Genomic DNA, 14,128 nt, shown 5'->3' on the forward strand with positions numbered 1-14,128 from the left:
TATTCTTTGTGCATAATCTAAAACAATGGGGTGCATTATTAACCAGCCTGTAAGTAGCTATGTCATCAGCACTATGGTACACATACATGAGTATTTTATGTATAGGAGACACATTGTATATATGCAAACAAATATGCAAAACACACTGAAGAGGCATGCTAAATTATGGAGCTCAATTTTGGAGAAATTAAATTCAAGAACAATTAATTGATCCTAGCTTACTTATTCCTTTATCTTCCATATACCAATGACAGTACATCAGTACACTCACAGCATGTTAACAGGAACAGCTGTTAAATAATGAATGCTTTACTATACTGTTTTCAGCAGGTGCTTCAGCAATTAATCTCCGGCTGCTTAATTTCTGGCTGTTCGGAAAAATAACCATATCTTATGCTACCAAGTCCAATAGTAGGGATTATCCAAGGAATAGCAGAAACATCAAAATTAAGACACCCACTGTACAGAATACTGTACTGTTCTTGGTGAAGAAATCTGTGTCATCTGGCTTTTCTCCTTGCTTATCATTGCAAGAGCTTGAAAAGCAGCTTTTAGCAGAGCAGTCTAGGAGTCTTTGCTGCAGGTATCTCTGGGTGTTTATCCTCACCTGGTGTCAGTGTGGCTGCTGCCAGTAGTGGCAGCTCAACTCTTTCTCCATCCCTGTTTAAATGCAGCCACTGCTGCCACTGTTGTGGATATGGTTATTTGGGACCCACAGTGTTGGTCAGCTGGAGGTCGAATGAATGTCAACACACCAAGAACAGCCGTGTTTCTACTTTCATTTAATCAATGCACCCTCAGGCAGCACAACTCCTAGATCTGTGCAGAGGAAGGAGAGACAGCCTATGGACAGAGGTATTACAAAGGCAGGGACCCTAAAAGTCACTCTCAGAATCAGTCTATGATACCACTAGATCAGACAAAACACCACCACATGCTACAGCTAGCTCTCCAACTACTTGTAATTAATTTGGAGAAATGTTCATCAGAAGCAAGTCTTCAAAGACACTCCAGAATCAACAAGCTTGCACATTTCAAATTTCCAAATAGCTCCTAGCCAAAAAGCCTAAAATTAAGAGACATGCATATTTGAGGAAAAACTCTACTTTTCATTGGGTCAGGCTCTCATTTCCTAAGTATGAGAATCAACTTAGATTATAGAATGCTATTGAGCTACAAAGCATCAAAACATAAATACTATCTGGGTTTTCTATTTGCAAAGTAATCTTGACTATTTTAATGTATCCCAACAGTCATCCAACTAAAAAAGGTAACTATATAAAAATACGATTGTGACTATGATTGTGGCAAAATTTGTGTAAAATATGTGTGTTATCAGCATAGTTTGTTTCACATTTTCTATTTTATCTTAAATATACCATATCTCTCTGGTAGTCGTTTAGTATTTAAAAAAAAAAAAAAAGTAAGAGCTATCACTTCCCATGGGCTTTCCTCTTTGAAAAATAATTATTTTGACAATTAAAGCTGCCAGAGACTTAATAAAACAGTACATATAATAGACTGCAGTATTACCTTGATGCAACTTGAAGCTGACTCACATGATTTACATCTGGACCATCTAATACAGTTTGACCTATTATTCTGAATAAGATAACTCTCCTTTATCTCTCCACAAAAAGATCAATACACATTAAATACTAATTGCCAAAAGAAGTTACTTATATGTTTTCTGAGTAAGTGTGCAAAAAAAATCAGAATTCTCACACATTTTTAGTTTTAAAATACATTTAGAATAACAATTTTTTGCAAGCACATATTAGCTTTTCAAACCAAGTCTCCTACTGAAATGCAAAAGCTTATCACACATCTGTTACAAAGACTGAATTCATTAAAGTCAGCTATCAATCACTCACAGCAAGACCATGCTTAAAACGTGCAATTTGCATAAAGCCCTGCTCATTGTTACTGAGTGCTATTTACCAATCATTCCTTTTGTTTCATGCCGCAGTACCTTATGAAGTATTATCAATCCTTAAAACTGTTAGCATGAGTACATTTGGAATGAATTACTCTCTCTTACTGTGTGCTCCATACACTATGCACCAATCCTGCAAATGTAAGCCTCCATTTTTCTATACAGTTCCATAGTTATCCTTAGCAACTCGGTATTTTTATATTGACAAAGAAGGAACTGTCTGACTGACACTGCAAGAAGAAATGTTAGAAGTCTGGCTCGACTTTCTGGATTGTGAAACACAAAGTTGATTACATTTACTCACAGTGACCTGCAGCTGAAAACAGAAAGGGCTTTACAGTTAGATTGTACGCTTAGCATACCGAGTTGAACAGGAACAGATCACATCTCCTGGTCTGCTGACTCTTACAAGTCTGTCACGAGTCTCATGACATTGAGTGGTGGCTTCTACGCCCCACTTTCACATTCACAGGACTTCACAAGCAAATAAGAATTAAGGTCCAGGCATCATGCTTCAGTAGAGCGAGCTCAAAAATATGAGACCTCACGGCTATATTGTAGGGAGACAACAAAGCCAAGAACATTAATTTTTAATGATATATAATTTGGAAGGGCTTGTTACATGTCGTAGCATCCACTAGGTGAAAGTAAATGGTCCTCTGAGCTGGCACTAGCCAAATTAATTTGCAGAACAGACAAAACGCCAAGCTAGGCAGGCATACCCTTACAGCACAGCACAGCACCACTGTGGCAGTACTGCTTTTAGGACCTAGTCTGACAGCTCTCCATAAAAGAACAATGCACCATGTACACCAACCTGCTCAGCTTTGGAAAAAAAAAATAAATAAAAAATACAGATTTGGCTGTACATTTTCTCATGCACAGATGACCACCAAATTGCTGTTTCAGATTGTCTAAGTAAGCAAGACAACACTACCAGATTACAATCAGTTCATGCTTTCAAAGTTCAGTCTTGTTAGCCATAAAATTATTTTGAAGGAAATTATATTGAAGGAAAAAGGAAAAGCATACAATTTTCATAAATTTCACACCAAGAAGGCGGCTTCAAGCAAGCTCTATGATTGGATTGGCTACATTTTTCAGTAAACCAGAAAGTGAATTTGAGGCAAATCAAAATTTTTGAAGAAACCTGATTAATGTCATTATATTTTACATGACAATTACAATCGGCATTTTGTTTCACTTATTATGTAGACCAATGAAACATGCAATTTTTCCAACTTACCTGATGCCCGTCTTGTGAATCGATTTATCACTGGAGCTGAAAGAAAACATGAGATTTCAATTAGACTTTTTTTTGTAGTAATCTAATGGAATTCACACATAACAATGTTAGACTTTATTCAAAGTGCGACAACTTTGTTATTTGTGATTAACAAATAACTGTTAAACAATTTTTTGAATTTATAGAAATCCACATTAACTTCATACACACTTAAACCTTTAAGCAGGTTTTCAAGCGATATGGTAGCAAGTAACCAGCAAGCCTTCAAGACCATTTTCATCTTCTTATAAGATACCGTATGCAAGCACTTATTGTTGTTCATGACTGGCTGTGAAATATTTAGTTCTGCATTTCCATTATTTATTGAGAGCACAGAAATTGGCATCTTGCAAACAATGATGCAGACATGGACTAAAAAGACATAAAAGCCAATTTTATTTCTACAAATATACCTATAGGAAATCTGGCAACAAAGATACTCCTACACATTAAGAAAAACTAATTTACACTGCTATGTGAAAGACGAACTTCTGCACTGAGTAAACTTTAAAACTCTTTGGGTAAATCAACGATGCCAGCCCTAACCACCCCCACCAGCCACCTCCTCCCTCAACCCCTCAGAAAAAAAAAAAATCTGTTTTACAATGAAAATTATTGTTTTATAGCACCATCTTGGAACATCTCCAAATACTTGCTGCAAACATTTGGAATCAGATTCCTATCTTGTTTCCAACGGGGAGAGATCACAAAATACATCTTAGAGCACACAGCTCTGAGTTTTGCCTTTCTTCAAGGGCTACCAGAGAGAAAACGATGAAGCTTCGTATGTTTTGCCTTCCAAATACAACCCTCGGTCTGCTTATAATTAGTATAAAACACTGGTCTTGAACTCTACTTGCATGTGATAAAGAGAGCTGCAATAAAGAGTAAAAAAAGATCTGTATGACCTAATTTCGAACATGGGCAACAGCTACATTAAAAATGTATGCCCTTACAGTGCTTATTAATATTCAACTTTAAAAAATTGCTCTGAATGCTTACGTGGAACTGAAAAATGAAAAATATTGAACTTCTTTATTTCATCTCTATTAATTTTACATGGGAGTTATACAGCCTTTCCCAAACGTCTAAGCTAAAATAAAGGAAGAAAAATGCTGAGAAAACAGGAGAGAGCAACAGCCTGAGATGCAAAGTGTCTTTTTATTCCTTTGGGCAGGAGAAACCAGAGCAAAGATACAAATTCTGAGCCACAGCCGCAGATGGTTTGTGCAAGCACATACTGCAGTGACAGGTCCAAGTGGCAAGAAATACACTGGGAAACCTAACTGCAATGGTTCGAAGTGCTATTCAGGAGCAAGGAAACCTCCTGTGAAGAAGCTATCACAAACCCCTAACACATATATAAGTAAACAAGGGATTAACGTAACCAGCAAGGTTATTTTTAACCTCAATTTCCAACTTCCCCCACTTTTTTTTTTTTTCTTTTTTAAAATAAAAAAAACAAGGTATTTAGACATCTTCTACTGGAGAAAACATCAGATTTTATGCAACTACTGTTTTGCAACAGAGGGAGCCATTTAATTCCTCAATCTGCAAAAAGAATACGGTTCATTTTGTCTCTAGGGTTACAGGCCAAATTCATTTCAGGACACTGGTACATGAGCAGCAGTTCTCAGCAGATGTGCTTATATAAAAGAACACAGTTGGAATCCGACATATTCCCACCAAAAAAAATGTAAAATTGTGCGCTGCTCCCATTAAAAAGCTTTCCCCAAACTCAGGGAGGGTATTTTGGTTTGGCTGTCAGTTCCACACATCATCTGTGGATATAAAGCTTTAACTCCTCCCGACAGCCACCTCAGCACATTTTACCAACACATCAAATAATTCAACTTAAAAAAAAATAACACCTAACACAAAATTCACACACTTTGGAGATTACTCCTGTTTGAAACAAGCTACTGGGACTGTCAAAGGAACAATTCCTATTTCAGCTACTTCCAGCGACATAAACATTTAAAATCACTCTTTTCTTTGGCTGCAAGGAGCTTTACAATTTCTTTTACAATACATTTTAGAATTTGTTCAGTTAGGAGGGGGGAAAAAGAAGAGCAAGATTATTTATTTATTTATTTATTTTTATTAACCAGAATCTCAGGATCCTGCTAAGCAACTATTTTTGAATATTCAATGTCTGAACAGCAAGCAGACAAAGCCTTTCTCCCCAGACTGGGATTTCATGAGGGTCATCCAAATATGTTACTGGGAGCATAAGAAGCAGTGCCCACAGCTCTTTGCTGTTTACCCCATTGAACTCCTCTCTGTTTCTTGCACAGCAAATTGCAATATACATGTACTTTTGCTGCCCAGAAAGATGGAGACATAAGCTTTCCAGGAGGTCTCAGAAAATCATCAGTCTGAAGAAATTTAGCTGATATTTTCACTACAAAGTAGATGCGTGAGCAACCAGATGGTACAATGGCTGGCAGGATAAACAGAACAAGGTGGGCAAAAGATAGATTAACAAGCATTTTGCTGCAGACATAAAAAAAACAGTCTTGAATTATCTTTCTGATGTGTCAGGAGCTGGAAGCCTTGGCTCAGAAAGCCAACTGACAAATCAATAGCAGAAATATTCCACAACCCATCCGTGGGTGGCTTCTTAGGACTTCAGCAACCTGACTATTGGGCTTTGCAGGATACCCTCAGGACTGCTAGCTGTCCCATGAGAATAGCAGGAAAAACTGTCAGTGGCTACCCCATCCCTGGCAGTACCCTGCTTGCAACATAGCTGGTGCACAGCAGCAAAATATTCCAGCGAAGCTAAACTCGGGAAAGGAACAGACTGGAGGCAATACCTACAAAGCCATTGAAATTAATGCTATAGTGAAAATATACTTTACCTTAAAGGTTACAGTGACCTTGTTCTGGGAGTTGGTTGCTCAGAATGACTCAATAAACAACTGACTGGAAGGAAAAACCCTGCTTACAGTAACTTATGGTTGCACGCCCCTGCCACTGCCTTGTACAAAATGTAAAATGAACAAAAAACCATGGACTGCAAAACCTCACAGTTGCAAAATCTAGGAGTTTTTCTCAATAAAGGGTAAACTGGCATGCAAATAAATTCAGAACATGTCCAGAGACATTTGATCTTTTACTTGACTAAGAGAGAGTGCTGCACCATGACTGAGGAGTGCATTTCTGTGCATGGATGAACTTATTTACATGCATAATGTCCCTCCAGTATTGGATGTGACTCTTCATATTCTACTTTGTCTCAACTACAATCCTTTACAAACTTTCATAGAGGAAAATGAAAAAAAAAAAAGAAAAAAAAAAAAATGTCAGAGATCTTTTCCCTGACAGAGCTTTGACTAAATTGTCTCAGTTATCAGTTCTTAGGTGACATACTACAGCAGTTTTGCTGTTAGTGCCACACAATGAGAGTGTAACATCATCCAAGATGTTACCTGCTGGTAACTGAAATTCACGTTTGCCAATCCTGGTTTGGATTGCTGTACAAAAATTACAGTTTTTGGCAATACAAAATCAACTACATAAACAGAAATAATTGATAAATGATCAAAAGAAACTAAGGCGCTTTAATATATTTACTTTGAATCTACACCATGAAAACTTCATCTCACATGAAGCATGCACTAAAAATATTTCCATCACTCAAAACCTGTCTAACCATCGCTCTTTTCCCCATTGTGTGTTTTACTATTCATATTATTCTTTAAGAGCGTTAAACATTCATTACAGCAGCCCGGTGAGATAGACAATAGAAGCAGCTTAATTCTGCAGGCAGAGGAGACAGAGCCGGGGCTCGATGGGGCTGTTCGCAGAGCACCAGGACGAAGCTCGGTGCCCCTAGCTGGGTGTCCGTCCTGCAGTTAACTCATTCTGATAGCACTGAGCTGTCCCTTTTTCCAGGCTCACAATTTAAGCCTTCAAAGTCAAGTTCGCTTCAGAAGCTGTCGTGGATGTGCCACGAGTGTCACCTGGAATAAGAAGCTGAACACATCGCTGCCACCAGACATGCAGCCTTCCTTAGAAGCCAGGGTCTGGACTATCAGCTGGGGATTTAACAAGAGGCTATGCAGTGCCTGCTAGGGACGTGCTCGAGCAGCCTGCCAACGTGCCCTGCAGGCCGTGCCTTCTGCCAACAAGGACAAACACCCAACGTGGGTTGTGCCACAGAACCCCAGCCCGCCTGGCTCCCTGCAGACTGCTCTGGCGGTGGAGGCCATGGGAGCCTCCCCAGGCCATGCTTGTGCAGTGCCCGGCTGTGCTCTTTTCCAGCAAAACAAAGCAAAAACGACTGCTCTGAGTGATGAGGGCTGACAGGAGATTAGCGGCTAACCTTTGGTGTTAGTGAAAATTAGAACACTTTCCACCAGCCTCGCTTTCAATTAGCTCCTGTAATATCTTCATAGGGAAAAAATAAATAAATAAATTCAGCCATTATATTTCTAAAGCCCTCAAATTTGGCAGGCCATAGCCCCAAAAGCCAGCTATATTTACAAAACATGAGTATTGCTAATATATATTAAAAGGTAGTTAGAAACAGAAGTATCTGCACCATAACTTGTCATCCCTGTGTGAGAGGCACAGATGTGACCTGGGTGAGGTGATGAAACAAAAGTCATAACCAAACCATACATTTTTTCTATCCTCTTGAAGGTAAAACACTTAAAACTCAGAGATGTCACTGAGGTCAGTGGGTCAAACATAGCCCAGACTTCAAGAGTTTGAGAACCTGCTCTCAACACATCACATTGTTTTGTACAGTCCAACTCCAGTGATTTCATAGAATCATTAAGGTTAGAAAGCCCTCCAAGATCATCTGGTCCAACCATCACCCTACCGCCAACGTCACCCACTAACCCATGCCCCTAAGCACCACGTCCAACCTTTCCTTGAACACCCTGAGGGACGGTGACTCCACCACCTCCCTGGGCAACCCAATTTCAATGAGTTATTCCTGTTTTACTTACGTTTTGCTACATTTCCCAAAATCCCAGGCCAAATTTCAACTAATAAGCCTTACACACACTTCAGGCTCTACCTTTTCAGTTCCAAGCTCAACCATTTCTCAGATGCCCAGCAACTTTCACAAATACTTTGAATTATGCCTCTTGTAATCACATTCCTATATTATGCAAGTAAAGATTAGCTGGTCTGCTTCCATAAACATTTTATTAATTAGAATGAACTAATTAGAGCAAGAAAAAAAATCAAGTATGTGTAGACTGCATGCCTTTCTAATATACGTGCTTTAGTGAGCCTTTGGTTTTTACAGCCCAAATGAATGAAATACAGTAACTCTCTATCATCCAGAACAATGACAGACTGGGACACCATGGATAACAATAATGGAAATAATTTGGAGCCACTCCTATTTCTCTCCATCACTTAATTTCTAGATATTCCAGTCAAATTGTTTCAGAGCACTTCCAGGTTGAGATGTCCATAAGATAACACAGTGATGCTAATGCACGTGTACATTAATAAGACCTCATGAAATCTCAAGGCAGGCGGGACGTATGCTGCCACCCTACCACCTTGGGTGCTCTCGCCCGCTTTGTCCCTGCAGCCATGCTCAGCATGGCCAAGTCTTCCTCTTCCAGCACTGCTGTAGGTTCAACACAGCTGGTGCTGAGCCCTAGGTAATTCAGCAGGCCTCCCAAAACGAGCTCTGATGAGGTGCTGGTGGAGTATGTTGAGTACTGCAAGCACATCATGGCACCTGCATTGTCCCTGTGCAGCTACGAGGCAACACAGCTCTTTTTTTCTCCAGCTCAGCATGGAGCTGGCTGTGAAAGCTGTGCTCGAGCAGCACCGCCAGCATGAATAGCATGGGCACAGATCATCCACAACCACAAGGGCATGGACAATCCACAACAGACCATTTACCAGTGGATAAGTAAGAGCTGATTGTATCAGAGGTCACGGTACACAGACATTTCTTGCTTAGAATATCCAAAAACTCATAATTTTTTTTTTTACCAGAATATGGTTTTAGGACGATGATAAAAATCAAGCTGTAAATGTTAAATTAAATTACAGCAAATAGGCAATAAAACTGTATAACACAGAACTCTATATTCACTAAGAAACTGGTTAGAGGTGGAATAACTTTAGAAATGGTCTGCTTTACTCTGAAGAGCTATTCTTCCTTCTTCTTTCTTGCTTCAGACTACGGCTGGTACATTCAGTGACGGTTTGAAGAAGTGACTGTGACAAAGGAAGGAGTTGTTAGGTCTTCAGAGAGGGGTTCTCATCTTTTCTCTGTGAAAGGCCATGATGTCTGTGACAGGAATGAGGAGAGGGGATGCGTCCAGGGAACACGCAAGTTTTATTCAGAAGACAAACAGCCTTTGCAGTAGGGTAGTTGGATACAGCACTGCTTTCTAAGTAAGAGTAACTTGACAGCAATGGTAATGTGTTAAGATATATTTTATTATTTCCCTCACCAAGTAAGTCAATCTGAAAAGATTACTTTTTTAACTAGAAACAAAATTAATTATCTGTGCCTTTACACAAAGTGAAACCCCAGCCACACGGGTGCACAGCCTAAGCAGCCTTCTGCCACAGAACCCGAAAGTCGGGGTGATAGCACTGCCACCGAACTACCTAATAACCAAACTTCAGCAGCTAAGGAGAATTTTAAGTCCACTCCAAGACACTGATTTCACCTTGGGAGGAAAATCCACGGCTCCTTAAAGAGTAAGATGTGCACACAGAGGGGTCTGGCTCCACGCAAAGAAGGGTGCTCTGCTGGAAGGCAACACCAGTATGTGCTCTTCAGGAGGGTGTGCTCCCTACAGAGCTAGGGCTGCTGCGTACCAAAGGAGGCAGAGTGCAGGCATATACAGGCATTCGTGTACACAGGCAGAAGGCAAGCTGTAAGACACGAAGTATTAAGTGCCTGCTTTCAGGGAGTCCTGTAGACAGAGACCAAGAAGCCAAGACAAGGTTGAAATGATGCCATGGTACTAGGATTTATGTGCTACTTGGAGAAAAACTGAGAGAATGAATATTTTTGCTGTTGCAAGAGAAAGAGATGTTGATAGTGGAAAATAGCTACACCAGAGGGGATACCCCAAGATAATTACTTGCCTTTATATTTTTTTTAATGACATCTACATATTTGAAAATCATCTACACCGCAACAGAATACTGCAAAAATATACATATACACACAAAACCTGAATATCATGTTATGCCCATTTTTGTAATATGAGAGAACCTTACAATAGGTTGTAGTCCTAAAATGTAGTTACCCAAAACTGAATTTTGAAATTTTTATTAGCTCTACAGATGACTTAAGCTCTTGCCATTTTTCAGTCTGAAAAATGAATTCTATTTCATTGCAGAATAGCTTCTCAAGAAATTGGGGAAAAATTTATAGTCAAAATAAGGGGAGGGAAAGGGGAAGGGGAAGGGGAAGGGGAAGGGGAAGGGGAAGGGGAAGGGGAAGGGGAAGGGGAAGGGGAAGGGGAAGGGGAAGGGGAAGGGGAAGGGGAAGGGGAAGGGGAAGGGGAAGGGGAAGGGGAAGGGGAAGGGGAAGGGGAAGGGGAAGGGGAAGGGGAAGGGGAAGGGGAAGGGGAAGGGGAAGGGAAAGGGAAAGGGAAAGGGAAAGGGAAAGGGAAAGGGAAAGGGAAAGGGAAAGGGAAAGGGAAAGGGAAAGGGAAAGGGAAAGGGAAAGGGAAGCTCTTCTTTCCATGCTTCAGTCCACATACACGTCTCCCAAGCAATACACGAGTTGCTCCTTCAAATCAAAACCAAACACCAAACTCTCCTAACTCACCTCTCCCTACTCACTACATAGTATCAACCCACAAATTACGTCTTCACAACCCTCAAGCCTGACTTGAGGATTCATGTCAAGAAAAGCTCAATACAATTTTTGAAGACTGATCTAATGGATTATTGAGATGTCACCACACAAGAACAAGAATTGAATGTGTAGATAAAAACATGTGTAGATAAAAAATGTGTAGATAAAAAGTTTTTGCATTGCTGAGCATGAAAACTCATTCTGTATATCTATTTAAATGGATCTCTGTGGTATCAGTAACACAGCAACATTTTGAATGGTCCCTGAACACATTTAATAAACTGAGACTGTAATATATTGTTATAGTATTTTTTCCATTATTCCCAGGTTATAGTTAGTGATGATTTTAAATATATTTGTTTTTTAAACGCTACTACTGAGCAGCTCACTCTCATGGCCACGTTTTGACACGTACATACAGCCATTTGCTACACCACGAGCTGGCTACTTATTTAGCCTGTCGTAACACAAACCTTGAGCAAGAGGCAAAGAAATCTCTCCTGCTTTATCTGTTAAGAGATTTCAGCTGTTATGAATATTTGATGCTGTACATAATTACTAACACTGAAAATAAGAAGATGAAATGCCTGTCTGATGTGTTAGACTTACAACATGATATTGTGGAAGGGGCTGTCACAGCCCACTAATGGGGATGAAATGCTGCTTGGAAAGAGCTGTTACTCTTCCCAAACAACCATCTCTTTTGAGATTTGGGCTTTTTCTTTAAAAAAGCATATTTCAGATTAATGTCCTATGCTAGAACATAAAAGTGAATATATTGCTGTATTGAATTCTCCTTATCTGAAATACACATCCTGTTACATAGAGCTGCATGCTACACACAGCACGTCTTCCCTCAGAAATTCATCCTCCTTATTGCTTGTGACCATACACTTAGTCATTACCACATTAAAGCTAACCAGTCATCTAGATAGGAGAGAATAAATAACTAAAGCAATATTCACAGCAATATTTCTAATCCTTCATTATGCCAAATTTCCACCAGGAATTATCAGACTCAGGCTGAAAACTTGAACCTGTGAGGAAGCTCTGGCTTGGTGTACTTGCTGCCCTCAATCCCATGTTACTCAGTATATATGACAAAACCTAATAACGTCTATATGAGAAAATGTATGCCCAGCAGAGATGATATATTTAGAAAGAAGAAAAAAAAAAGTGTGAAATTAAATCTAAAAATACCAATAGAATAAATGTACAAGGGAGTTCAGTCTTCTTATAGAGCCTAAACCTGAGACACAGAGTGCTGCTTTAGCTCGAACACCATCTACAGACCCCTTTTTTTCTTCCATCCTCTGCTTTTGTAGAATTTACCAAACTCCCTATTTCTGCCTAACGGACTCTGCAGGATTATTTTCTTTTCTTTTATCACCACACCCCACACAACTTGTGGCAACATCCCCGCTTTGCTGCCTAAGCAATTTATCATAACCTTTAAGAAATACTCTGCCATAGCCATAACATAGTTTACAATTGCCACTAAAGCCCATCTGATACAAAATGTCAGTAACGCTTTTATCTTCTTACCATCTGTAAATGGCTTCTTTCCACTTGAAATTTCATAAACTATTTTAAGAATATTATGGTTATTTGCTTTCTAACACTGTAGTGTAGGCGTTCAGATCCAATTTCATGTTCTTTTCTGCTTTCTAATTTTGCTGCCTGAAGCGTATTTACTAATGTATGCAAGTTTCCAATCAGGATGGGAGAAAAACTGGTCATCCTGCCAAAACTCCACCAGCAGTCCCCAAAACAGTTGGATAGCTCTGCTCCTCTGTGAAGATAACAAATTGACATTTATGTGTCACCAGGCTTCAGGATCAACACTGCAAGAGACAAAGAAAAACTTGCACCTGTCTTTGAATCAATGTTTCTATCAAACTGCATAGCCCAAAATGTTTACAAAAGTGACCCATTCTTGTTAATTCCTGAGTACCTAACAGCATCCCTTAACTATTACACAACTGTGCTTTAGGCCTTAATTTTTACAAAAATTTGGCCCACTTTCTTTTTGACAATACCTGCAAGTTATATTTATTACAAAGGAATCCAGTTGCAACCTCGTTGATGGTAGTGGGTTGGAGCAGATGTCATGGCTGTCAGGATCCTTCTCTGAGGGAGTACACCTTTGTGTGGAGTTTATAATTATCTCATCTCTTTTATATAGTTTAACGACTCTGAACATCACTGATTCCTCTCCATACACATTTATACTAGCTATGTTTAAACCAAAATCTCAAACTTTTTAAGACTCAGGCTCTCCTACTATTATTCATGTTTTTGTCACTTTGCCACTGGGTTATTACAACAAATCCTACATGGGCAAACACCATTAAAACTTTCTGAAGTTTTATACAGAGTCTCTGCCTGCTTGCTAAGACTAGTACTACCAAAGTACCTTGATGAAAAAGTATATGAATATGTATGATCTGCAACCTGCATTGCTTGCATATTCATTTCCTGGTGAAATTTAAGATTTTGGATCTCATGCATATTTTAAAGTTTGCTTATTTAAGAACATTACATATTTAAAGGGAGTTTCTCTTGCATTCACAATACCCATTCGCAGCTGATCAGAACTAACACAGTCAATTTTGTTAGTTTTCAGAGCATGAACCAAAGCACTTTCCCCCATCCTCATTTCAGGACAGACTTTACGTACTCATGTGATATTTGCACTCTTTTTCTCTTGCAGACATGCAGGACAGCATGCAAACATGAACCCAGAGAGAAGGTGGAACTCAGACTCAGCTTCATTAATAAGAGCCACCTACGTCTCTTTCAGGTGGTCAAAGCCACTATCCACAGGACTACTGATAATACACAAACTAAAGAAACCTTAGGCATGGTTCACATTGACCACAGATGGCTTTGTGAGTCAAGGAAAGGGTTAAAGAAGGTCACCAAAGTGATGGTGAATACCTAAGTGACTCTGCACACCTAACCACAAACACACTGCATGCTGGCCTGTCGACATTGCACCAGCAATTTAGGTGCTGCTGAAGACATCATGAAACCTGCAAAACAGCAGGAGGACTGCAGGCAATGGCAAAAATGAATCAACAATGAGCTCACAAGA

At 39.6% G+C, this 14,128-nt stretch overlaps 1 protein-coding gene across 1 annotated transcript in view; it reads right to left on the minus strand.

Annotated features, from left to right (window-relative positions):
- Positions 1–14,128, minus strand: part of PRKAR2B (protein kinase cAMP-dependent type II regulatory subunit beta) — a gene marked incomplete at both ends in the record, with an annotated part of 81,592 nt that overhangs the window by 49,809 nt on the left and 17,655 nt on the right. The window contains one exon of the mRNA XM_084281458.1: positions 3,183–3,218. Coding sequence (XP_084137584.1) covers positions 3,183–3,218 — 36 coding nt within the window. The remainder of the gene's footprint in view (positions 1–3,182; positions 3,219–14,128) is intronic.

This window comes from Netta rufina, assembly GCF_964035555.1.
Source record: "Netta rufina genome assembly, chromosome: 1".
Lineage (NCBI taxonomy): Eukaryota > Metazoa > Chordata > Aves > Anseriformes > Anatidae > Netta > Netta rufina.